The 27,080-nt window shown below is 37.5% G+C and overlaps 1 protein-coding gene across 3 annotated transcripts; it reads left to right on the forward strand.

Moving 5' to 3' along the window:
* Positions 1–12: 12 nt before the first annotated feature.
* Positions 13–25,479, forward strand: ABHD18 (abhydrolase domain containing 18). Of its 3 annotated transcripts, XM_074867279.1 has the most exons (14): positions 13–95; positions 2,961–3,095; positions 3,934–4,042; positions 7,337–7,421; positions 8,515–8,615; positions 10,369–10,447; positions 10,533–10,617; positions 11,417–11,444; positions 13,713–13,851; positions 15,862–15,951; positions 16,657–16,758; positions 19,003–19,381; positions 21,512–21,674; positions 22,688–25,479. In XM_074867279.1, the coding sequence occupies exons 3-14, from the start codon at positions 3,951–3,953 to the stop codon at positions 22,737–22,739; spliced, it is 1,395 nt and encodes a 464-aa protein (XP_074723380.1). In that variant the 5' UTR covers positions 13–95; positions 2,961–3,095; positions 3,934–3,950; the 3' UTR covers positions 22,740–25,479. The 3 variants fall into 3 exon arrangements, with proteins under 3 accessions (XP_074723380.1, XP_074723379.1, XP_074723378.1); XM_074867277.1 differs by lacking the exons at positions 13–95; positions 2,961–3,095; positions 3,934–4,042; ... (3 more) ...; positions 10,533–10,617; positions 11,417–11,444 and adding an exon at positions 13,221–13,309; XM_074867278.1 differs by lacking the exons at positions 13–95; positions 2,961–3,095; positions 3,934–4,042; ... (3 more) ...; positions 10,533–10,617; positions 16,657–16,758 and having other exon boundaries at positions 11,423–11,444.
* Positions 25,480–27,080: the final 1,601 nt, after the last annotated feature.

Below are 27,080 nucleotides of genomic sequence, written 5' to 3' on the forward strand. Positions count from 1 at the left end.
CCCCTCCTCGTCCTCCTCCTCCTCCTCCTCCTTCCCCTCCCTTTCCGCCCGCCCATTCATGTGGTGCCCCCGCACCGGCAGCGCCGGGCCGCCGGGTGAGTGACCTTCGTGGGACGGGACGGGACGGGACGGGGGCCGCTCGCTCGGGGAGCGGCGGTTGGTGTCCGTGCGGCCCTCAGTGGAGGGCGAGGAACAGCTGTGCCCCGCTGGGGCTCTTCCCTCCTGGCAGTGCCCGGCCCCGGCACGTCCCCGCCGCCGGCTGAGGCGGCCTCGCCCCGCGGTGGGCTACCGCCCCCCGTCCTGGCGCGGGGGGAATTGATTCCGTGTCCGGTGGGCCGCCTCCGGGGGCTGAAGGGGCGCGGGCGCCCCTGTCCCAGCCGCGCCTCGGGGCGTTAACGGGGCGCTGGGCGCCTCCCCCCCGCCCCTTCCCGCGGCCGGGTCCCGCTGGGGGCGGCCTGAGGGGGTTTCCGCAAGCCGCCGGGGAGGGGGCGGCCGCCACCCGCAGCCGCGGCTCGCCAGGGCACCGCCGGTAGAGCCCTGCACTTTGGACGGGCAAGCGCTGGGGCGAGGCTCCCCATCGCTGGTAGCCGAGTGCTGGGCGAGCGGAGGAGGGGCAGGTGGGCAGCGGCAGGGAGCTGCTCGGCCCTCGGTGGAACGCTTCTGGCTTAGGCCCCATTGTTTATCCGCAGGCTTCTCTGCGTCCCATCGTGTGAAATGATTGTGGGGCTTGTTTCTGACTTGTCGCCGTGAATTCTTTGATTTTGATTTTTTTTTTTTTTAAGCAATCTTTCTTCTGTTGGCGGGAAAAGGAAAAAAAAAAAAAAAAGCATGGCCCGACGTTATTTGGAAGAGAGATTTTTTGAAATAAAGAAGTAATAGGACAGGGAAGTTAAAGAGTCAGCCGTGTAAAATAGATACACATTCTTGGCTTTTTCAGGTCGACTTATTGGTGGGAGCTGTTTCTTTTTCATGTATAGAAGCAGTAGACTGGGCCTTTTAATAAAGTCTTTATGTACTTTCCAGTGGTGGTGTTCTTGTAACTTAAGCTGCATGCCCTGGATAAAAAGGAATACCTGACCTTTTATGTGTTGGGTTTTGGATGAATCTTTGGGTCTGTTTTTATGAAATAAGTGTACACACCAAAAATTTATGCAGTATGAGGATTCTGGAAGCAAAGAAAAACACTCTTCCTAGAGCGAGAGCCTAGTTAAAATTTATCTTTAGGTGTCCTTGTCTTCTTGTCTGGAAAATACTATTTTAAAATGTAGGTTGGTTGGTGTTTGTTTTTTTTTTTTTTTAGTGGATCACTTCTTAATATGCTTTTGTATGTGTTGCAATTTCTATTCACAACTTACAGTTATGTAAAGCTTACTGTAAAAGTGATAAATGTATTTATGTAAAGCAATATACTCGTTGAATATTGATAACACAGGTGCTGTTTCTTGGGCTACACAGCTCTGCAGGTTGTGTGTATCTCTCTGGTCACTGCTTTCAGCTGACCTGTCTTAAAAAGGGATTGTGATGTGACACATGTGGTATCAAGTGGTGGAAATCCAGCCACATTCCGAAACAAGCTCTGCTGATTCTTAAGTTCAAACTCTCACTGCTAAAATACACTCTTTACTTCTGCTCAGCCTCCAGCAGTTGGGTTTGCCTTTTCTGACAGTAAAAGTATTTGTAGTTGTCTTTCCATGTAAACATTGATGGGCAGTGACTTGAAGCATGGCCTACCCTTTTGATAAAATGGGAGAATGACCCCTATTTTCTCTCAGTAATATTTCTGAGAAGTTCTATGCAACATACTTCATGTACTTGAAATATTTCTTTCTTTTAGTGTTTTCTGTACTCTTTCCAGTAGTGGTTTAATCTTGGAACCTGATTAATTGAAATATCCTGAATTACTTTAGAGTGTTTATTCAATCAATGAAATACAATGCAGGATGAGCCAACCCTTTCACCTCAATCAATGTTGCATTTAAATATAATGTACTTGTCTAGAAACTTGTTTTGGCATTCTTTTGGTGCAACAGAGAGAGCTCATCATGCCAGCCTTCAAGCTCTCAGCAAAATCAACATCTTTGTTTTCTCTCTTATTCTGGAGAGGATTTTTTAAAAAACAACAACAAGCCCAGACAAAAAGCCCCAATCCCAAGGAACAACTAAACAAAACATGCAAGGCTGCTTTGTGAAACATCAAAATATTTATTAAAGTTTCTTTTCACAATTACTGATAGATACTGCAAATCTAGTTTTAGTATATTTTTGACAGCACAGATTTACTCTTGGGTGTATTCACTCTAAACTGTCTTCCTAGCCTCATAGAGGGTCCCCTCTGTACTGCTGTCCCTGACTCTACCACCCAGTTCTCTTCTAGCATCAGGAAAATACCAAGCTGTCCCCCTGCTCCAAAAAGCAGAGGGTGGACCTTGCAGAGGCTGGTAAACATTTCCCATCTGACCGCCCAATGGCACGTGAGGTCGGTGGATATCTCCAGAGAGGGCAAGGAAAAAAATTGTGTTGAGGTTGGGATTCTATTAGACCGCACAGATATGGATCAGAATAATAAGATTACAGTCAGCTGTTCTAGTATTCAAGTACCTTACATTGTTTGTAATTTCTATTTTGAAAGTAACTTACTCGAGGTGTTAGTGTTTTTCTTTTTTCTGTATATTCTTAAGTATTAGCTTTTTAGAAGTGCAAAGGAATGTATTTATTAATCTAACCACAATTTTAACTTGTTATGTTCAGACAAGTTTATCTGAAGAATGACAATATCAAAGTGTGGCAGAATAAATGAATTTTGGTTTAAAATGAAAAAAAAAAAAAACATTAATTAAATTATTTTGGAGTCTGATTAAGTTATTTAGACCATTTAGTATGGAGGGATCTGGAAATACTATAAATAGTTGAAGGTAACTTACTAACCAAGTCTTTGATTATTAAATCTGTTGTTTTCTTAGGTGTACACAGGTCCTGGACATTTTTTTAGTTGAATAACCTGTATCCTGCTGACCAAGAAACCAGATTTGAGTTTTTTTCTGGTTTTACTTCCTTCCTCATTGGAAAAGGACAGTAGTGGCTCCCTGTTCACTTCAGTAAGTATTGCTTTGAAAATAGTACTTAGCTTGTCTAAAATCTTGTTGGCTTTAGCTATATTTGAGGTAGTGTATTTGCTGAAAGGTAAATGATACTGGCAAGGGTTTTGATGGTGTGATTTATTTATTTTTTTAATCCTGAAGGCAGCAGGAGCATCGCTTTCAAAACTGTAAGAAATGAGTTGTCAAAAATTGTAAAGGAGTGGATAAAATAAGGGTTAGGGTATATGTTTAAGACACCAGTGAAGACAAGTTTACAAAAATAAACTTTCTGTGCATCAGTGATGGGAGCTACTTTTTTTTTCTTTTTTATAAACTAGTAATTACGTAGCTAGAGATCTAGTCTTCTAATTTAAAACCAAATACTGTTTCAAGCTTCCATTCCAGGATGTGTTTATGAAAGCCCATGTTGGCTGAAAAGTTTTTACCATCACAGCTATATTGACAGGACAGAGATCAATGCTGCTCTTTGTTTTATCAGTTCAAGTAAGATACAGTTAGGACTTGTTGAAGGTGCAGTTCTGTGACCTTATGTGCCTCTTTAGTTGGCTTGTCATCAATTATATAATAAATTTCTAGTTATATTGGGTATGTTAAATTCCTACTCCTAAATTCCAGTTTCCTAAAAAAGCTGAAGTTTGTATTAACTGCCTTTGTATTTTGTTTAAAATGAAAAGAATTGACCTGAGTGTCAAGGTTAACTTCCTTGGAATAAACCGGTATGGCTTTTCATTAATATAAATAAGAGAATAAGAACCTACTTTGTGTAACAATCAATGAACTTACCACTAAAATTAAGCCCTTTAACTGCCTTGGTTTTACCTGTTCTTTTTCCTAGATGTCAGTTTGCTGCTAATGGGTGTAAGTAAATTAGATGTCTTGTACAGAAAGCTTCTCCTCACTAAACTTTTCATCAGAGGATGGGGAAAGCCAGAGGATCTGAAAAGGTGACTTGTTAAAAAATAACAACATAAATAGTACTTTATATTAAAAGAAAAAAAAAAACAACCCTTGAAGTACCAACAGTTGTTACTATCCTGTATTTAAAAAAAAAAAAACCCAGATGTGTTATAGTTTGTTTTGTTCAGGAAGTCATGTGTTTCCATAGCAAGGAAGGAACTGGATTTAAAAAGTCTTAAAGAGATTTGCTAAATGTTTGTGTTTAAAGAGGCTCTTCTTCAGAGAATGTATGTGTCTGATTACATTTTTCACTTGTGCATATATGATAACATACTTCAAGCAGCATCTCTGAAAGTGTTTTCTAAACACCAGACTTGCTGAATTCTTGCAGAGGAATTGTTCTGTTTAACGTTAAAGAGGATCTTGCTAGCTTTCTGTAACTGCTTAATAATAATGAGCTTTAAAAGTGTAAGATGTAATCAAAAGTTTCTTTTGTAGCCCAAAGTAGTTCTCATTCTTTTCAGATGTTTTGAAAATAGGAAAAAAATGGAAATACCTCTTAATTTTTAAATATTTGCTGATTTTTATTAGTTGTTATTAAGAGTAACACCTGGAAGTTGAGCACTTGCATTTCTTAAGTTTAAAAATCAAGTGACTGAATATATATATATTCTGCATCATGTAGTATTTAAATAGGAAATGATAAATCTGCATTTAATAAGCTAATTCTTATGTATTTGAAAATCAATAAAGAAAATTTAAGACAAAATACTGAAATAAAATTTTATTCGCTGTGGATGGCAGTGGAGTTATGGGGGGGGTTGTCTTTCATTTTTAAGTCCAAGTGAAACACCTTATCTAGAAATGGCACTTGGATTGCTTTGTATGTCTTCAGCTGATTTTTCTGAAGTAGCAGACTTTCCTGAAGAATGAGAATGTTGGATTTTTAAAATATTTACTTTATTTTTGTTGGAATAAGCAAAAAAAATATGTGTGCTTTTAATTTGATTGCAGCATTTCTGTATTCTGGTTGTATGTATGTATCTGAAATGGGACATTTTAATGTTATCAAAACCATCTCTTAAAAACTTTTAGGTAATTGATGAGACGTGGTGAAGTTTCACTCCCCTCCATCCCCATCTCTCCCCAACACAATTGTTATCTATATAGGGGAACTTCTGACTAATTCTACTGTCAGCTATTGCAATGGTAGGCAAGGCTTTTCTCTTGCATGGGGGTCTATAAGGGTAATCACGCTAATGTCAAACAGCAGTAAAGAAGCATTGCTCATAGTAATAATGGTATCAGCTATGGCTCTTCCTTTTCCATAGTGGGGGAAAAAACCTCTCACATGAGATCAAAAGGTGTCAGGGAAATGTGAGGCAGGCTTGCTGGTCTTTAAAGTGGAAGAAGAATTTGTTCTATGTATTGCCCTGAATGGGAAGAAGATGAACTGTTCCCCAGCAGCCTGGCTTCACCTGGATGAAGAATACCACCTCCTCCTGACTCCTCACACTGGCTGGTGGGAGGAGGGAGTACCACTCCCTAATATGCATGCACTGGCATGCCAGAAACAATGTCAGTGTTGTCTTTTTTTTTTTTTTTTAAACTGATCACTGTGAAGCTCCATTAGAAGAACTTACTAAATTTCTTACACTTCAAACATTAACTGAGCTTGGCTGATATTACAGACTACCCTGCCTAGATGTAATCTGAAGTTTTATGTGCACACCCTTGAGGTGATGACTATTTATATGCTAATGCTTTATCTTCAACTCACTAGCAAGAGTTGAAATTCCTCAACATGTGCAAGATTTAGCCTTTAGTATCCTAACTTCAGAGGAAATACATAAATGCAGTGTTTTTTGAGAATTCAGTGTCAAGCAAAACATTCTTCATTTAGCTTACCCTCCTCACTCACATCTTACACCTTTACCCTTATTTTTTCAGCAATACTTACTGTTCCGCATAAGAAAAGCAAAGGCTATATAGTAGAACTATTTTTGATATGGTGGTAAACTGGATTTTCTTTGTCTTTTTGGTTTGGTTTTCTCTGGTGTTGGGAAGGTGAACAGATCATGCCAGTTACACTGTTCTATCTATACTTTCCACCCAAATCTGCTGTTCTAGTTGTTCAGGTAACATTGTTGTGTGTATTTACAACCATAAGAATGAGCATGTTATTCCTAGCATAGAGTATTTAAGGTTGAGATGGCCGTCTTGAGGGCATCTAGTCCAAATTCCTATTCAAAACAAAGAGAACTTTCTCACTGATTCAAGTCACTTGGCACCTCATCCGTTTGAGTTTTGAAAGTCCCTTGAGGATGGAAATTATTCAGTTTCTCTGGGCAATCTTTTCTGTCACTGTGAAGAAAATCTTTCCCTGTTTTCCAGTAGGATTTTCTTGTTGCAACACACAACCATTGCCTCTTGTCCTCTCACTGTATACTTCTGAGAAGAGTCTTGTTTCATTTTCTCTGTAAGACTCTACAGCCCATTTAAGTGGCAGAAGACTGCAACTACACTTGTCCCTTAGCCTTCTGTTCGCCAGGCAGTGCAAACCCCCTTCCCTTGACCTGCTGGCTGCACTCTTGCTAAATGCAGAGGGTATGCCATTGTGGTCTTAGCTGCAAGGGTGTGCTGCTGACTCTGGATGTGCTGTCTTCAGTTTGCTGTTCAGCAGAAACCCCACGCCTTTTCCTGCAGAGCTGCTACCTAGCTGGGAAGTTCCCAGCCTGTATTGTTGCATGGGGCTGTCCTTGTCCTAGGTGCAAGACTTTGCAGTTTTATTGTTGAGCTTTAGCATGTTTGTTGATCTCCAGTGTATCCAGATCACTCCAAATGGTAGCACTACCTTCCAGCTATCAACCTCACCCTCCAGTTGGTGTCATTCATGAACTTCCCGAAGTGCTGCTGCTAACTTGTTTCCAGCTGCACTTCCGATCATTGGCAACTACACTTTGGTGTTGGCAGTACAGCATGTTTTTCACCTGTTCAGTCTGTATTGCCCCAATGTGGCTACAAGGATGTGTAAGTGTAGGAAGTTGCTATGTCTTAATTTGGCACTGAAAAATGACTTGAAGTTTTCAACATATCAGGTGTAAAATACTATTTAAGAGCTGTGCAACCACAAGTAATGTACCTGAGCCTTTTTTTTTTAACTCAAAAACATTCTTCTATACCTACCCTATGGTAGCCTGATTAATCTGTAAATCCAAAGCTGGCTTCGTAACTTTTGTTTTCTTTGTGGCTTACTTTAGCTCCTGACATTTTAAAAATATATATCTTCTCTTTTTTTTAGATTAAAAGTTGAATCTTCTCTACTTGTTTCCTTTCAACAGAATATTTGAATTCAGAAAGATTATTGGAAACAGGGAAAAATGCCAGACGCTGGTTTCAAAAGATTACCCAGTGTTCATTGACAAGGTACTTAAAAGCAAGAGATGATGCAGTTTAACAAAATTTATTGTGCTGACAGTATATAAAGGTGAAATCAACTTAGTACTTACAAGGCTGCTTTTATATGGTAGAAGAATTGAATCTTGATGTCATGTGAATCTGTATTTTCCTGATGTCTGACATTATCACATCATGACTTGCTGCTAGGGAGTACATAGAGGTGGAGTAGTGAATGCACCTCTGACAATGTTCAGTTAGATTTGCTGGTCACCACTTTTCTAACAGGTGGCACTAACTGACTTCACTGGTGTTCCCCGTTGCTCTGTGTCAAGAAAAGGACATTAGAATTTATCTGTGAGGGAAGAGGAAGCAAGGCTGTAGAGGCAAAAGAAATCAGTGTAGTGTGAGTTCGCATATGTTCTTGATTGGAAAAAGGAGGCCCTATGCTTCCAGATGAGGTGTGCGCATCCAAGTAATCATTGCCCTGAAGACTTTTTAATCCAGAAAGTGTGAATAGGGAGTCAGAAATGAACAGTAGTTCTAAAGTCAAATAAATGTACTGTTGGTCTGTGCTGTGGCAAGCTTAAATATTTTAACAGTTCGCTGTTTTGATTTTTTTTTTTTAATTGAACTGCAGTGGGTAGAATTAGGAGGCAATGGCAAAAGTAGGACATGGGGTTGGAAGGGATGGGAAAATAAACAGTCATGTTAGCTACTAGCAGAGAGTGGAACGAAACTGAGAAAATAAAGCAGTGTCTGTATGGATACTGTTTTATTTTTTCCCCAGTAATACAATAGTTGGGGGGTGGGATGTCAGATCTTAAAGCTCAAAAAAATGCTTGAAACTTAGTATGTATTATGGGACAGCATATTTAAAATGGGACAGCATTAAACTTTATTCCTTGATTCCTTTTATAGGTCATTTAATAAAAGCAAAGTTTGAAACAAACGTTTTGACTCTGATAATATGTGTATCCCTATATTTGAAATAGACCTTACCTTTGGGTTTTTTAAGTACATTTGTATCCTGTAACAAATTCTTCTACTTGAAGAGATTGGCTTTCAGAGCAAGTTAAACATTGATGTGAAACATACTGCTATCATCCCATTCTCTCTGTAGGTTGAGGAGCAATCCGACTGTAAAATCCTTGAGGGGCATTTCATTTCCCCGTTAGCTCATTATGTCCCAGGTATCCTGCCAGTCGAATCTCTTGTAGCAAGGTAAGAGAAGCCAAGTGGTATTTTCTTTCTGAAACTAGTATTGCAAAGGAGAATGGTCTACAAGTAATTTTATTGTGAAGCTAATTTATTGTAATACAAGTTATCTGTAAAATATTTCAAACTCTTTTTTTGTACTAATGTGTTGAAATATATTTTGATCTCAGAAGTGAGAATAAATCCTATTCATGTGATACTTTAATCTGTGTGTATGTCCTTTGCGAGGGGACTTTTTTTTTTTTTGAGTGTAGAAATCGTATTGCATAAAGCTATGGAATACCTTGGGTTTTTAAAATTATTTGTTTGTTTTTTTCCAAATAAGCAGGATGCTGGAAATGAAGGATACTATAGCCAGGACAATAGTTGTTTGTTTTATATGTAGCAGGAGAAGCTGTTATATGAAAGAAGCATGTTATATTGTATTTGAAGGAACCATTCCAGCCTTCCATTTACATTGAGTACGAAAATACCGTATGTGTACTGAAGTAGTAAGTTCATTTAATTGCAGCAAGACAACCTGATGTCTTTCTTACTTGGCAAGCCAAAAAAAAAAGCATTCTCACAGAAAGCTGGATGTTCCCTAATGGTCAGAAGATACCTAATGGCATTTTTGCTGGTTTCACACTAACACTGCTTTGCAGTTGAGGATTGGGTTTGGAAAGGGAGCATAATTTCTGTTTACTTTTAGTTTAGAGCTAAAGCTTTCATGATGGAAATTTTTTTCCAAGCTTTGTTTAATAATTTAAAAATTAAACATGAAAGATTGTCAGCTCAAGTTGATACTGGCAGTTTTATTGATATTACTGGTTGGTGGTTTTATATGTATTTAAACATGTAACACTAAAGAGTGTCAGAAGTTTGATAGTCAAAATATCAGTTCTCTTCCACCTCTCCATTGGTTAGAGAAAGAAACTGTCTCTTAACATTATTGGAATAATTAGTACCATACTGAAAAATATACTATACTGATTGTTTCCTTATCTATATTCTATTACAGTTTGTAGTCAAGTTATGCTGATTGTTACATTGGACAGTATTGTTACAGTTTTGAAATGCTCTACAGTTTTCCGTTAAGATCGTTCTGCATTGTGTGAATATCTTTTTCTGAAATGTAACACTGCTGTAGGTAACAGTGCTCCATCTTGTGGGGAAAATACTAATGGTTCAGAAAGGATTTTTTTTTTTTTTGCCAGTAGTTAGACTGTAAATTACTTGAGTAGCAGCAGAAGACATTAAGTGATTGATGTTGGGTGTATAGAATAGTTTTCAGCACAGACCCAAAACGTTGCCCTGTACCAGCTACTATGAAGAAAATTAAATCTATCCCAGCCAAAACCAGCCAACATGGGTTTTATATGGCTCATCTTAATCTTCAATTTCAGCTGTTGTGCCCTCAGAAGAAAAATAGCAGTGCTGCCTAGGAGAGCTAATGATACTTGTTTAGGCTGCTCTTCATCTGAAGTTCCGTTTCTCCACTCTGCAAAATTTAATTTGTGATGATGAGGTAGTGGTCTTTTTTAGGAACATGATCTTTCAGCTTGGCTCCTTTTCTTGTTTGGCATTTATTCTGTCCTACTTTAGGATTCCTTTCTTTGCTGGATGTGTTTATGAAAAATGATATTGCTGAATCGCAGGCAGTTTGCCTGGATGGGTTATAAAAATACTCTGTCTTTTTTTTTTTTTAAGATTAATTTTTCTGGTGCAGCTTGTAAATAAATATACTCACTATGCTAAAATAGGTGTTTGTTTCTCATAGATTTCAGTTCATCATACCCAGAAGATGGAATAGCAAGCACAGACCTGTGTGCATTCATTTAGCAGGCACTGGAGATCATGTGAGTATGTAAAATGTAAAATTGTTTGTCATTGAGAAATTAATCAGATTGTATCTTAATATCTGTTTGTACATCTTATCTTTAGCACTTCTGGAGGAGACGCACATTAATGGCACGCCCAATGATTAAAGAAGCCTGTATGGCTTCCCTATTGCTAGAAAATCCTTATTATATCCTTTTGTGAAAAGCAAGATACTTATTCTCAGCATTCTCTCCAGAAGGTAGAAGATGTGTCACTGGTATAGTGTCTACTTTGTGGATCAATTTTCAGTGGACAGAAGCAAAGAGCAAAGTATGACCATTGCACAAAACACAATGTGGAACACAGTTAATGTAACATGTTACTTCTACACCAAGTATCGATTTTCTGAGTTTTTTGAAAATGTCTTCTACAGCTTCTTACTGTAGTTATTAGAATAAAAGTTCTGATATGAATTTGTGTACTGATCAAAGTACTGATAGGATTCCTTTAGCCATGACAGAGCGAAAACTATGCATTCATTCTGCATCATACTGTGTGACTTCTGAATGCATTAATGACAGAAAAGAGAGTTGCCTCTCTTGCCTTCCCTTCTGAGATGCAACCCTTTGACACCTCAGGTACTTTAGAGAAACTTACTGCTACCATTTAAGATTGTTTTTTTAAAAAACAAGTTAAGTTCTGTCCTGTCATCAACTCATCAGTAACTTCTATAACACAGTTACCCTGTTTTATTGAATAGGATCTCTGGTTACACTTTTTTCCTACCCATATACCTGACAGAGGTAAAATCTTATGTTGTGAACTACATCATCAAACTACATTTAACTTGATTTAGTTCCAGTTAAACATTTGAAATTCAAGTCCCAAATTTTAATTAATCAGTGTGCTATTTATGTATATGATGTATTTAATTTTACTTTATTTTTTATTTTAATTACCAGTTTTTATACAGAAATTTTTTAATTTCTTTAACTTGAGTCTTCTACATGGCTGTAGAAAACCTAAGGATCAATTGTAAGTATTACCGTTACATTCACAGATACTGTCTTTACCACTTTTTTTTTTCCTCAAGAAGCTCAAAGTGGTATAAGCTTTGGTAGCTTATTAAGAAAAAAAAGTCTCAAGCATGGACCACTTGTAACCTGCTAATGTGAAATTGTCTACCCTTTGCTAGGCTGCATTGACATTTTTTGTATTAAGAGATCACAGGGATCAGGAAAGTTTGCACCAGATGAACTTGCAGTATAGCGTGAGATGAGTGTGAATGCAAGCAAGTATCAGTTTATTTTCCTGATTCACAACCGTGCATGTACAAATGCTGCAATTGTATTTCAGTCAACTATGAATAATCTTTGTTCAGATAGTGTACTTGCCTGTTATAATTGCTAAGATTCTGTTTTTCCAAGATATTTTAAGGGTACCACAGACATGTAAATAAATTTGGTGTTGCTTGTTTGTTAGTGAAAACTATGCGATATTCAGTATTTTACAGGACTTGGTTTCCTCAGTGAGTTTCTTAAATGTGAATTTAGAAGCCTAATTAGGCAGTCCTGGTTTTTTGCTTTTCACATTTTCCGAACCACTGGCGTATAAACAGAATTCAACGGGGTATGTGTCTGAGGCAAAGCTGTGGTTTTAGTCTACCCATATTTCATAAAGTCCAAATATGAGTTGATGTTTTAATCATTTTTAATCCTAATTTGGCCATTTAACATGAGTAGAAGATGCATAGAAGGTGATTTATCTTTAAAGCTGAAATTCTTAAACCTGTCCATTCTATTAGGACTTCACCAGGAGCACTGTCTCACACTAGAGCATTTTAGATTTTCTAGGTTTTATTTCAATTTCAGCATTTGGATTTCCTAAATCCAAAAGATTAAAAAAATTGCTTTTGAGGAGAAAATTTTAATTGACAAAATAGTTTCTAGGTTTTTTTGAAAGCAGATGCTGAATTCTATTTATTTTGATGTACGAACCACTTTTTTAAAAAAGTGGATTACATTTAGCAACTAAGGTGATTGCTATAAAGTTGTTTTTTTGATAGGGAAACTGCTCAAACATATATATATATTATTGCATTTAGAAGTGTAAGATTACAGGAAAGTGACAGGAGAGAGTGTGTGCTGGAATACATCCAGTGGTGGATTTTTTTCCAGTTACTGAGGATCTGATGCAGAAGAATAAATTAAATATTTTGGCAAGGATATTTCTAACTCTGTTCTTAGTTGTCTAGCTTGACAGCTTAGTAATGCACAATGTAGAGAAGGATTCTTTGAGAGTGCTCAGTCTAATAACCCAACCGGTAACCGTCCCTCTTCAATACAAGGTTACAAAGCAGCAGCAGTGGTTTTAGTTAATACGCTAGTAACAGTGTTTAATAAATATAGCAGCTGGAGAGGGCTGAGGAATCCCAGAGCTGTAGGAAAGAATTACATTAGCCTATAAATACTGGTCTGCAGCAGCTATGTTCATTCCTCCTGCGGCTTGCACGGTAAGCTTTGTCCTTGCACTTCAGTGTGTCTCAAATGTGATTGTGTGCTGGCAGAAGAGGCCTGGAGACTTCTGTAACCTGGCTGTGTGATACTGAAAACATACAGCCCCCCTCCTCAAATTAGAGGTGTATTAATTGCTCTGTAAAATACATGTTTTTGGTCACTTTTTAGAGTCCCTCTGATGGTTCAGTTGAATAGCTTTCTACTCTTTTCTTTGTTTCTTCTGTGTTTTAATGCTTTGCAGTACACTACATGAATTTCTCAGTACTGTGACAAACTTCCCACTTTACAATTTCAGTCTTACAGTGACACTGATGAGTGCTTCCAAAGCTGACAAACTGATTGCTCTTCAAATGTTGTGTGCAATTTTTCAATGATGTAAAACAGGTAAATAAGAAAAAAAAAAAAAGGACTTTTTCTGCAAGTGAGATAGTGTATGTCTAGGGCTGTATCACTTTGATTCTATTTCTAAAAGATGCGTTATAACAGAAGATTAGTACTAATAAGATTCTAATGTTGGTAATATCTGTTTCTAGAAGACCAGACTGTCAGTGACATTACATTAGAAGCTTAGCAGGTCTCTTATTTCTAGTCCTCATTTAGATGAAAAAGTACAGGTGCCAGAGAATCTGGACTTGCTTTTTCTCCTGTTGAATCAACAGGAGTTCAGCTCCAAAATTCTCTGGGACTGTGATCAGGCTTTGTATAAAAGTATATATAGAAATATGAGAACTGTCAAAATCTAATCTTAGAAAATAAATCCTATATTTTCCTTTTTTGGGGAGAAAAGACGGTCATGTTTAAAAAATGTCTCGGACCTGTTTGTGATGGGAGGAGCTCTTGTTCTAGAATCGGCAGCTCTTTTGCACTGGCTAGAGAGAGAAGGCTATGGACCGCTAGGGATGACTGGAATATCCATGGGAGGACATGTAAGCTTTTATATTTCCTGTTCAGTAATTTTTGTTTTAACTTCTCATTTGATCATTTAGCATATGGAAATAATTTGGTTTATAGTGTTCCTCTCAGAAGTACTTTAAAATAAACATTTAGAGTCATGAGAAATAAATTGTTGGCAATTCTCATGTTCTGTGGTGCTAAATTAGTATAATCCTCAATAAGTGCTGACAAATCATAGAGCCCTTTGTCAGCTGTCTCCTGACAGGCTTAATAAAAATATAAGCTTCTCACATAATTGTTTTTTTCCACAAGGGGGGGAAGAAATGGTTTTCTGAAAGAAGTTCTGTACTGATCAATTGCTAGTTCTCCCTCTTTTCCTCCATTCTTCTTGCTTAAACTTTTGTGTTTGAATGCACTGTATGAAATGCCTGCTTTTTGTAGGCATGTTGTAATTGAGGTGACTCTTGGTGTCAGTTCTGTTCTCAATTCATCTGTTTTTTCCCCAGTCATTGGTATTGATTAGAGAAGATTTCAGTGGTGAGGTGGATAACATTTTATGTATGATGTGGTGCATATTCAAACTAAAACAGCAGTGTATTAATAAGATGCTTGAAAGACTAATACACAGTTAAAATATTACTGCTTGTGTCTCTACAGATAATCATTGGTCTGTAAGACATAGGTACAAAGCTTATTAAAACAGTATACCTTTGTTTTGCTGATCTTTGTTTGTTGTTAGGAGCTAAGTAAATAATGTTGGTAATGGTAGTGTCTACTGAAAGGAAAATAATTTTCCCCCAAAGCACAATTTTATGACTGTGTAAATGTAAAAAGTGTCATAAATGTACAAAGCGCCTTTGATTTACATAAACATCACTCTGATGAAACAACAAGTTTTGTGTTAAACGTGCCTTCCCTGTCTTATTTGGAAGTTGGATTGGAATTCTCAAACTGGTATATGCACCACTAACTGTGCAGGACACTTCAATGCTGTGCAGATGCTATGGGAATAATTGAGCTCTGTATCCTATACCAAGGGTCATATACAGCGGGGGTATAGAAGGAGGCAAGATCTGAGAGAGTGAGTTTGGAAACTACTTTGAAATTTTTTAGTCCAGGAGGATAGATTTTTGGCTAGTCCTGACTTACAGGACTTCTGGTACAATTTAAAACCAGGGAAATAAATCATATTTGATGTTGATGATCTGTAGAATGTGTTTTACAACAGAAGGTAGGTAGCATTAATTAAGTTCTACTGATGGGGAGAGCTGGAACTAAGAAGAAAGAAGTCAGACTTTCTGGCTACCAGCACATAGATATGTGGCGTTCTTGTAACTTTTTATTAATAAAAAATAATTAGAATAGAATTATAATTCAGTTGTTTAAATCCACTTATTAGAACATTGGCACAGACATGGAGTATTTTATATTAAGGGGTTTTCACTATTGTTCAGTTTAGAGCAATAAAATAAAACTTGTCAGGAGCATACCATGTAGGGAACTTCTGTACACTGAGCTTCTTTGCTCTGTTTTTTTCTGGGATAAACAGAATATTCACAAAGTTGTGTTCTGAGAACTGATGTAAAAGTAATAATTTAAACTTTAAAGGACAGGAAAAGAGTCAACATGCTGAATTACTTTTCCTCCACGTTTTGTTTACAGTATACAAATTTTAAATGTATAGAATTTTAATAGTCCTTCTTGTAGATTGCTTTCATTTTGCCTTGAAATAAGCTTGCAGGAGCTTGATGAAAAGGCTTTACAGATGTTTTTCATGGTTCTAAACAAGTAAAAGCTCAGAATAAGTATTCCATTGGGAATTCTTACAACAAAAACCCATTCAGCCTTGAAATTAGTCCTATCCAGAGCAATGTTTATTGTTAGGGAAATCGCTGAAGAGTAGTCTGTATCTTCTATATAGGTGAAAGTATATCCAACTGTCACAGTCCTTCACTGTCACAAATACATTGAAGGTGAGAGAGTTCTTTTTACCATATTGTGAATTCCATATTAAAATATGTAATAAGTGCCTTTGATTCTAGATGGCTTCACTGGCAGTGACAAACTGGCCTAAACCATTGCCATTGATTCCCTGTCTTTCCTGGTCAACAGCTTCTGCAGTCTTCACTACGGTAATTAACATCTATTTTTCTTAATATACTAGAATGTAATCAGATTTGCAAGTTAAAAGGTTTAGGTTGGCCACATTCACCTTTTCAGTTAGGGCGTTTCATCACCCTTTGGCCTCTATTAGTGACTAGTGACAAACCCCCCCTTCCTGCTCAGGATATACAACAGATGATAAGGAGGGTAGCTTTGAGCTACTGCAGTGGGTCTTGTACCACATTAGGGGCTGGGGCTGGTCTGTGGGACAATGAGTCCTGGTCTGAATGTGGGAAGGTGAGGAAGCAAGCTGTGGAAACATGTTTTCCTCTGCTCAAAGCCTGGCTTAACTAGTCGGGTAATAATGCTGCTACTACCATGTTTTCACTACTGCTGCCGAGGTAGGTGAATGAATAGATTGGCTTTGACACCCATCGTTGGTTTAGCCCAGTCTAGATGTGTGTAAGCCCTAAGTGGACTGGTTTTTGCCTTCTTTTTTGTTCCTTTTTTCTTAGCTTGTTTTTTAAAGGGAGGTGGGTTTCCATGCCCTATGTTACAATATGTGCTTGTGCTTTGATACCAGTAATTCTAAGGGTTATCTGGAAACTTGGGCAGAAGTCCACTGGAAAACTCAAGTTACAGAGAGGAACAGATCAATTTTCTCTGTCTATCATTATTTTAGAGTGATCTCAGGGTTTTACTTGTGTACTGGACACTTATGTTTATAATCTCAGGGTGTGTTGAGCAAGGCAGTGAACTGGAGAGAGCTAGAGAAACAGTATTTTACACAAACTGTTTATGAAGAAGAAATCATTCAAATGCTTGAATACTGTGGTGTAAGTATAGTTTATTTTCCCTATTTGTTAATATTTACATGTGCAGATCTAACAAATAATGTAACTTCTTTTTACTTCCAGTAGAAGTAGCCAGTTGTTACCTAAAACATGCTTGCCTCTTGTTTCCTTATGGTTTTGATAAATTTAATCTTTGAAGGAAATCCTTCTGAAAAACAGAAGCTAATATTTTGATTGTATAATGTGGTAAGTATAGCCCATGCTACAAGTTTTTTCCGTGACCACACTTAGTGTAATCTGCAACATAAAATTAATTCAGTCAGAACATTGAAACTGTAAATAATATTTCCCAGTAGCTGGCTTTATAGTCTGGAAAGCCAATAGCCTGGCATGCAAATATAAAAACATGATTTATTGCCCTTTGAAGCAACTGCTTTCAAATATTCCATGCTGTCAAATATTATTAATGGGTAGCAACATTAAGTTATTGTCTAGTTTGTTTAAAGTGCTAGGTGTCTCTGTTTCTGTGTGTGATGCAAGCCCTTCCTGAGCTTTACACTTTATTCCACAGGCGGTTGGAGTAAACATGAGGTAGAGCTTTTGTAATTACTTTCTTTGCTCCTTACGAAATATAATTTATTGTCTGCATTTTTTTTTTTTTGCTTTTTCCTGGCTCTTTTTGACTAGGGTTGAAAGACTCTTCCCAAGGGGAGTGTTGTTGTCTTGCCACTCATCTAGACTGGGGTGATAACTTTTTGAGAATTGCTCATATGTTGCAACACTGTCTTTAGCCAATTCTGATAAATAACCTTTTTCCTAAGATTCTTTGTTTTGTGAGCGTCCTTTTTCAAAGAGGGGAAGAGGGACTGTGGTGGAGGTAGTTACTTAGGCGCTTACCATTTTTAAGTAAAATAAACTCCAGGAAGACTGATTGAGCAGACAAAAGTCTTCAAGGCTCAGTGCTGGGTCCTGCACCTGGGTCACAACCACCCCATGTGACACTACAGGCTTGGGGAAGAGTGGCTGGAATGCTGCCCAGCAGAAAAGGACCTGGGGGTGTTGATTGACAGCCAGCTGAATGTGAGCCAGCAGTGTGCCCAGGTGGCCAAGAGGCCAAGAGCATCCTGGCTTGTATCAGAAATAGGGTGGCCAGCAGGACTAGGGAAGTGATCCCCCTGTACTTGGCCCTGGTGAGGCCGCACCTCGAATACTGTGTTGAGTTTTGGGCCCCTCACTACAGGAAAGACATTGAGGTGCTGGAGCATGTCCAGAGAAGTGAAGCAGGTGAAGGGTCTAGAGCACATGTCTTATGAGGACCGGCTGAGGGAACTGGGGTTGTTTATTCTGGAGAAGAGGAGGCTCAGGGGAGACCTCACCGCCCTCTACAACTACCCGAAAGGAGGTTGTAGTGAGGTGGTTTTGGTCTCTTTTCCCAAGTCACAACCGATAGGACAAGAGGAAACAGCCTCAAGTTGCACCAGGGGACATTCAGATTGGATATTAGGAAAAATTTCTTCACTAAAAGGGTCGTCAAGCATTGGAACAGGCTGCCCAGGGAAGTGGTACCATCCCTGCATGTATTTAAAAGACGTGTAGATGTGGTACGTAGGGACATGGTTCAGTGGTGGACTTGGCAGCCAGGTTAAGGGTTGGACTTGATGATCTTACGGGTCTTTTCCAACCTGAATGACTCTATGATTCTAACATGAAGAGAAAAAACATTGCAAGATGTTCAGCTTGTGTCTTCCTAATGTTATAGAGACAGTAGGTTTTTCAGTCCTAAACCTAACGTTAGACCTGGTCACATCTGTTTATTGCTATTGCCTGTCTTTCGTGTCTGTGAAGAAGTGCTGTAAGTGTTAATTTTTTAATACTTTGCCAAAAAGATATTACTGCTCTTTTGAGAGTGGGGAAAAAAATCTGAAAAATGCATAGCTTTTATGAGTTGTTTGCCCAGAAATTTAAGCTTCAATGACTGCAATTATAAATTCAGAGTTTAATACAGAATTAAAAACAGACAAATATTTGTATCATAAGCTACCACATATAAGTACTTCCTGCATTTTTTAAGCTGACAGAAATGTAGAATTAAATTATCAAGAGGTTATGATGATCAGGATTTAATTAATTGAGTGACATGAAGGCTGAAAATAACAAGTACTGTGAGCAGTGCTGTTTATATCTTTTTTCTTTCTTTTTTTTCATATTGAGTTGATCTTAAAAATAAGATTAACCAACTGGTTTAAAGGAGAAACCCTTAATAAATGACCTGTTGTCTTTGTTTAGACGGATTCTTTCAAAATGGGACAAGACTTTGTTAAAAACTTCCCTGACAGTGTGGACAGTCTGGAGGATGTGGACATGACTTCCAGAATGTTTGACCTTGATTCCTCAAACAAGACTGTATCTACAGAAGCTGTTCATAGCTTTACCACAAATAAAAGTACTCTAAGTGCCTCATCAGAAAGACTCTTAATACAAGATGTTCCCAAAATGCAGTGCATAAATCAAACATTTTCAACCAGTAGCAATAGCAATAAAAACTTAACCAGCCAACAAGGACAGAGGATAAATAAAAGAAGAAAGAGTGACACTTTACAGAGAGAATCCTTAAGGTTCATGAAAGGAGTAATGGATGAATGTACCCATGTAGCTAACTTCTCAGGTATGGATTTATTTGTTTTAATGTGCAGTTTGGAAAACCGAATAAAATACGATGGAAGGAAAGGTATTTTTTTCATTCTCCATTGTGTAAACCTGCTGGCACCTTAGCTAAAATATGAAAATATCTTGAGTGTTATTCAGTAGCATCGATTTATCACTCCGTTGCCTAATTGTTTTTCTTGTTCTTCTTAATGGCCAAACAATGATAAAGTGAATTAAAAATTTGCCTTTCAATATCCTTGCTCATTTTTTCCCTGCCTTGCTGTGGCTACTTTCAGATATGAGTTAGTACAAATTTGTATTATTTAAAAGAAAAAGCATCTGTGTGATGTGAGTACTATCTAGATCTAATTAATCTGCTAATAAGGTTTTTCAAGCAGATTCAAGTAAATCTCATAAAGCAGAAATCTGATATTGACTTCAGATAGAGAGTGGCCTACATAGTTGAGAACCAAATGCTACTTTTAGACAAGTGTGATCAGTGAAAATGCACAGAGGTCGTTCTGGGAAGATGTGGTCTGGTGAATATAGTGTTTCCCAAGACAGGCATAGATAGCATGCAGAGGGAGCTGTAGCCCAGGAAGCCTTAACTCTGATGGGCCTGGGTTTCTTGGCAACTAGGACAAATCCCTTTCAGTGGCCCGCTTGCAGGCAACGCAAACAAGTGATTTCTTCCTAAAGCTGATTGAAAGGGTTTTGCTGGAGTGGGGGCTTGGAACTGCTTTTGTGGTCATCCATTCAGAAAAAATGGTTCAACTGTGCATGTACCCACTGAGGATTCTCAGCATGTACTAGAACATACTTTGATTTCAGTCAGGTTTCTGACAAGAGTTGTCTTTGAATGTCAAAACATTCTTGATCCTGAGACCCTGCGCCACCTCATTTTTTAATTCTGGCATTCAGTACTCCACTGGTAAATGTCAAAAAAAAAAAAAAAAAAATTCCAGATTTCTACACTAGCATAGATTTCTTGACTTGGACAATGTCCCAGATCACTACTAGCTGGGGTGGTTTTGTGGCAAATACCAGTGAAGTGCTACAAATACCAGTGAAGTACTTTCCATAAAGCTTTAAAAGTTTTTTCAGTATACAGAAAAAAAACCCTGTAAGCTTTATTCTAAGTACAGACATTCAGGTGTATCTAGACACTTATCCAGGTATCACTTAGCTAAAGCGTTGACCTGTCTTGAAACTTAAGAGGATCTGTGATCCTAATGCACTTGTCAAAGTGATGTAGACCTTCGTATCAATTGTCTCCCAGGTCTCTCCATGCTCTGGCAAACACTGCATCCCCTGCTTAGGGTATCCTTGGAGCGTGTCTAGAGAGGAGCTTCAGAAAATCTGCCTAACATTCAGATTCCGTGGAAAGTTGAATGGAAGACCCGAATCTATCTTAGCATTACATATCCTCTATACATGATCTAGTATATATGAAAGGAGAGGCTTTAAATTATTTGTGACACCCCACTGTCAATTATGTTGGCTGGTCACTCTTTACCATAGCACATACATTCTTTGTGGAGAGAGAGGTGTTCTGTGTTCAGCATCATTTTGATGTTATTCCTGTTAGTAATCTGATTGGTGCAATTCTCGTTATGAGTAATGAATATATATAACAATATGCTGGGATTTTTATGTGGTGACTAAAACATGTAGGAAACAGCAAAGAAAGTGAACACTGCACTTTGTCTGACCTTTCATATGAATAGTTGTCTTTTCTCCTCTCCTTGAGGAAAAAAATTTTACGAATCTTCTATGCTATTGAATTTCAGATGTCTCCTAGTTCTTTTCACTGAAAAAAAGAGATCTTGGATAACTGACCTGAATGCTATAGAGTTTTGTTGAGAAGAGGAAAGACAATTCTCCTGTCATTCCTCAAAGACTTGTGAAGTTTTCTGCTTTAAGGGAGGGAAGGAGATTGATTAGTTTGTTTTTCTACTGATGGCCACACTACATAATGTCGAAGAAACAAGATATATTCCGCTGGAGACTTTAGAAAATATAATTTTATTAAAGCTTGGAATAATTTTAATTGTTTTAGAACTAGAGAGCAGGTTTACAACAGAAATCTCAGCTCACATGTTTCTATTTCTTACCTTAGATGTATTAAATTTTGATTGTTTTTCTTTAGTTCCCGTTGACCCAAGTTTAATCATAGTTGTACAAGCTAAGGAAGATGCATATATTCCTCGAACTGGGGTGCGCAGTCTTCAAGAAATCTGGCCTGGATGTGAAATCAGGTATCTGGATGGAGGTCATGTCAGTGCCTACCTCTTCAAACAAGGACTCTTTAGGTAAGGTAAACAAGAAAGTTTAAAAATAGTTGAGAACCATGATTTTGAGACACGTAATTTTTTTTCTAAAAGCAAGTCTATAATTAAAGCAACAAATACCAAATACTGCTTTGAAGAACAAGTTATCGGATCTGAAATAATTTAAAGAGAGTGTCAGCATTTCCATTTTAGGAGGTGCAGTATAACTCAGCTCGTTCAGTAAGCCAATGGCAAGAGAGTGATCCTTCTCACTCTTGTTTTCTTATAAAAGCTTTTGAGTTAAGTGTGTTCACTGGATGCTAGAAAATATTTTTAATCAGTGACCGCTTGTGGTGTATTGTGTAGCTGTAGTCTTTTTGCAAATGTTGTCTTCTGAGAACTAAAAAAACCTCACAATTGAAGATGAGAATTAAAATATAAGCTTGACTGCAAATGCGTAGTACTTGCATGAATTCTCGCCTTAGTAGTCCTAGGCATTGACTTTCTGAAGACAGTTATATAAATCTGTTATATAAATGCGGTTCCTTAGTTTTGAAAAGTTAAATGTTTGTGCTGTTAATTTTAAAATATAAGGAATTAGTAAGAGTGTACATCCCATTTAGGAAGTCTAAGCAACAACGAAAAAGGAATAGCAATATACCCGGTCAAGGTACGCTAACCACTAGCTTAATGCTGTTTAAAACTTCAGCCTTGTTTTATGACAGCTGCTCAAAAATTATAAATTATGCATGTTTCTTTGACCCATTTCCTGACACGTTTATGTAGAAAACTCCTAATTCATTAACATTTGGACTAATTCATTAACATTTGCATACATTGGTAAACAGTCCCACTCCTTCCTGAAACATAAATATATTACTGGATTGAAGTGAGAGATCCCAGAAATAAGCAAAGGAGAAAAGACTATCTAATACCACATTTTTATTGAATGCTGATTTGAAATTGTGATGATAGCTTTGTAAATATATGGAAATACACCACTTATATCTGTCCTTTCCCAAAATACAAATTATTTTCTTTTTCCCTTGTTTTAGACAAGCGATTTATGATGCATTTGACCGCTTTCTTCAGAAATATGCAGTGTGAAAATCTTCATAATGTGTTCAAACTGATCTCATTCGTACTTCCACTTACTGGAACTCATATTTGGAAAAGGAGCCTCTTGCAACATTGAGTAGATGGTCACTGACTTTGACTGTTCTAGGTAACGATTATCAAAAATGGTAAAGTACCAGCATTACTTTAATTTCAACCAAATGCCATTCTGACACACTTGCTTCAGTTTTACCTGTGGAAAAGCAATGGCAGCATTTGTTAGTGCATGAATAGTTCATGTACTTCATGTTTAATCACATTGTGTGTTCTTTTAATTCTGAATAAATTCTGAATTGTGTATCAGCTGAAAACAAACTAATCTAAGTATTGAAAGAATGTAAAATTTGCTGTAGAGCGAAGATGCTCTCTTGCGTTTAGTGTATTTCTAGTTTGTTCTGGGTACCTTGGTTTCCTCTTGGCTCTGTGTCCCCTTGCTATTCCTATTGTGTTGTACTGTGGCTTTGCCTGCACTCAGCCTCTTGTGTTTGTCACTGATTTTCTCTAGTATGAATTGAAAATGAGCCATAATAGAAGGGGCAGGATCAAATCTTGTAAAAAGAAACTTTCAAAATTCAGTGAAGAGTGAGAGTCATTTTCATTCAATGCGTCCATGAGATTTTTCTGCTACTGAATTAAACAGTGCTGTTCCAGAGGAATCATGTAGCAATTCAGCTGCACAAAACTGGAATAAGTGAAAATGGAGTGTCTAGTAATTAACTGTTTACATGCATTCAGTTGGATAACATAAACTTTTTCTTCTAGATTTTTTTTTTTAGAATGCTAGAGGAAATAAGAATGTAATCATTTTTCTTTAGAAGCAGTGGCACAGAGAGTCTGATTTTAAGCAGTTAAATCAGCAGCAGATTTTATGGTGCTATAAAGACCTGTTGGAGATATTTCAACAGAGGTCCTTTTTAAAGTGCACTCAGTGCTGATATGCAAAATACAGTTTCACTATATAATATTAAAAATGTATGTGAGACTAAGGGTTATCAAAACAATTAAGCTAGCTCCTTATTTTTCAACACTGTTTTTTTAATGGGTAGGAAAATTAAAAAATTAGGATTATGAATGCATTTAAGAGAATCCAGAGTATGTTGTTTCCTCTTTTGGGATCAAAAATGCCAGCAAACTACAGTAGGATGAGACGTGGTCATGCATCAGCTGTGTACGATATCTGTCCACATCTTATTTTGTGTTAATCTCCTGTAACATTCTTTTAAAACTAGTTGGCAGAGAAGTGGAAAACCAAAACACTTCAGTATTAATTTTAGTACAGTAATGACCAGAGTTACACAGAAACAAACAGAAAAATCCAGCCATTTCTCCGGATATGTGACTTCTACACCTTTCAAATCAAGCACTTCATTGATCTCCGTGGTTAGCATAATGGTCTTTAATAGGCAGAGTATGAAGCAAACAAAACTCTAGTCTATATAAATATATTCTCTTGAATTTTAGTCTGGCAGACAGGAGTGGTAACTTGAAATCATGGTTCACTTGAAAATCAGATAAGTTCAGCTAAAACTGAAGTGCAACAATTTGTAATAACCCAAATTATTTAACATACAAATTTACTGAAAATGCAAAAGAAGTTGTATTCTGTTGGAAGGTAAATTGTTTGTTTCAAGTGTTTTTTCATCATTTCTTTAAGACAGTGTTGGTTTTCTATATATTGGGAGCAAGTATGAAGTGACTAGCGCATTTAAATGTAGTAAAACACTGAATGTTGGAAGGTTTGAAATGAAATCTAAGTAAACCTACGAATTTAAAATTGAAGGCCTGAATGCTCTACCAAAAGATTTATGGGGTTTGCGTTTTACAAGCTCATTCATCAACTAAAGAGTGTTTTACAAGACCATTGTCTGCTGCTCATCAACTTTTTTTCGATATCACATTTTAAACGTATTTCTGTGCTTTATGTCCTGTTTCTGTTGCAGCTATGAGAAAGGGAGATAACTGGTGGCAAGGGAAAGGGCTTGAACAAATGGAAGAGAAAAGACAGATTTTGTAAGGCGGGGAGTAAGCACAAAAAAAATCAATTTCTCTATGCTACAAAGTATAACATGCCAAAGTAAATATTTTCAAAGCGCACAATACTAGGAATTACACAACTGATGGGAACTTGACATCCTGAGGTTAGTGTTCTGATGGTATTACTAACAAGGTTTAACTTGCCAAAGGGGCATACTATTCACAGAAGCAGATTTATGCTAATGTAACTCCTGTTTGTGAGAGTGTCTTTTGGGATAAGTAGTGAAAGACTGGTCTCCGACAAGAATGAGAAATCACACTTTGCTATGTAATGAAAGTGACGTTGCCAAATATGAACGCCCAGTAAGAAGCATTTAAGAAATTTCTCAGGTTAGAATAACAAAAAGGAAGAATGAGCTCTGTGGTCTATTCTGCCAGTTATCAGATACAGGCAAGTATTAGCTGGTCTGTGAAGGGGGGAATCTTGCTGTGTAAATGTTTTTAACCTTTGCAAAACTGACTTTTTAAACCAGATTTTAAGGTTAAATCATAAGAAAGCATTATTAGCAATCCATTTTGATGTTAAATGAGAATGTGATTTTAATCCAGCAATTGCATGAGAAAGATATTGGAATAAAGTTCCTGCACTAAATCTAAATAGCAGGTAAACCATTCTGTATGTCTTAAATTTATTGTAAAACTGGCCTTGGTAATTTTTTGGTTCTAATGTTTTCCAATAAAAATTCTGAAAAAACAATTAGGTGTGAGGTTTTTTTCTTTCTTGTTAACAGGAATTCAGAATGCATCTCACTGCCATCTTGTAATCCTTTTTATTCCTGCTAGTACTGTAGCACAAGAAGAGTAGTTAATCTACAGTACAAGATAAAAGCTTCACATAACAAACAGTGATACCACTTTCATGTTTTTCTACATGCAGTACCTAGTAAAGAAAATAACCTTATATCATCTAATTAAGATACCGTTGTGATTTCAATTTTATACTTTTCAGTGGCTTCATTGTGCTAGAATTGCTTGGACTTACTTAAAATCCCTTCTACTTTTAAAAGGGTCCAAAATCTGTACAACTTCTTCCCACTTGCTGCTGTGTTCCAAGCAAGGGAGTGTTGTACCATCATCAACTCAGAGCTTGTAGGACTGTCTAGCAGTAATTGAAAAAAATCACCCTTGCTGTTGACGGTTGCTCTTGCAAGGTGGGAAGATGGTGGTAGGGTTTTGGAGTGCTTCTGCTGGGAGAAGAGGAGGCCATTTCATCATCTGTCATATGAATGGGAGTATCACATGCTAGCTGAACGGCTGCTTTGAACAGGTAGCTGCAAGTGTTACTGGCAGGTGCATCTTTGAGTCTTGGTGATGTTTATATGCAAAAAAAAACCAAAGAAAAAAAGACTTGAAAAACTGTTGTGGCTTACTCTGTGGAATTGGAGCAATCATTCTGACTGAAGCCTGCCAGTTGTACATGGCCCAAGATGCAGTCAGTTTTCTTTTGGTGCCCAGTTACACTGTCTGAAAAGTGAAGGCTGTGGTAACACCTCTGCATACTAATACTAAGACTGCCAAAACACGAGGAGGACAAACGGAGTGGGTAGTGCATTTTCTCTACATTTGGAAGGAAGGGCTCAGGGTAGTGGGAGGTTAAGTCTGGTGTGCTACCTGTGAGTAACCCAGGTAATTTTTTTTAGTGTTTTGTTTACGTTTCTCTCCTGGCACCTCAGTGCTGATCATCATCTAGAATAGAATGCATCTAATCATTGTCAAACGGAGCTTTTTGTAATATTTTTTTTCCTGAATTCCAAAAAACACCCCCCTCAAAAGTGACTGCACTGCAATTTTTTTTTTAGCAAGGATAGATCATTCATGTTTCATTTAGAACATCTGCAAAAAGGTACCATTATATGAAGGAATGGAGTCTTGTTGCTTTTTCCTACTGGAATGTCATATGCATTTATATAGATACTCTTTAAACAGTAGATTAGAAAGTGAAAATCCTTGGGTCCTCAGAATGCTATTTTTGCTTGGTAGGTGCCAACATTTTGAGGCAGTTAATTTTTTTATCTTAATTCTTTCTGTCCTGTGTCGTTTTTCAAAAAATGTTGATCTTAATTACGGTTGGTTGGGCAGGGAAGTTTCTTTATCTTAAACTGTCAGGTTCTCTGTCAGCTTGGCTGTAACGATAAGTTATATAGTATTGAAAGGAGGTTCGTATAGTCCATAGGCACGTAATTCCTCAAAAAAACCCCCCTATTACAGGAGTAAAATGCTACTATATTGTGCAACCCTGTAATTTGCAATGTTTCCTGGTATACTGGGATGCTTCTACGCAAGATAAAACATAAGCTC

Source organism: Strix uralensis, chromosome 4 (genome assembly GCF_047716275.1).
Source record: "Strix uralensis isolate ZFMK-TIS-50842 chromosome 4, bStrUra1, whole genome shotgun sequence".
In the NCBI taxonomy this organism is placed as follows: Eukaryota; Metazoa; Chordata; class Aves; order Strigiformes; family Strigidae; genus Strix; species Strix uralensis.

Coding starts and splice junctions, on each gene's coding strand:
- ABHD18 (XM_074867279.1), top strand. CDS start 3,951: ATGGGTGTAAGTAAATTAGATGTCTTGTACAGAAAGCTTCTCCTCACT. Junction 7,422..8,514: donor ACCCAGTGTTCATTGACAAG/GTACTTAAAAGC, acceptor TTCTCTCTGTAG/GTTGAGGAGCAATCCGACTG. Junction 21,675..22,687: donor TTCAAACAAGGACTCTTTAG/GTAAGGTAAACA, acceptor CCCTTGTTTTAG/ACAAGCGATTTATGATGCAT.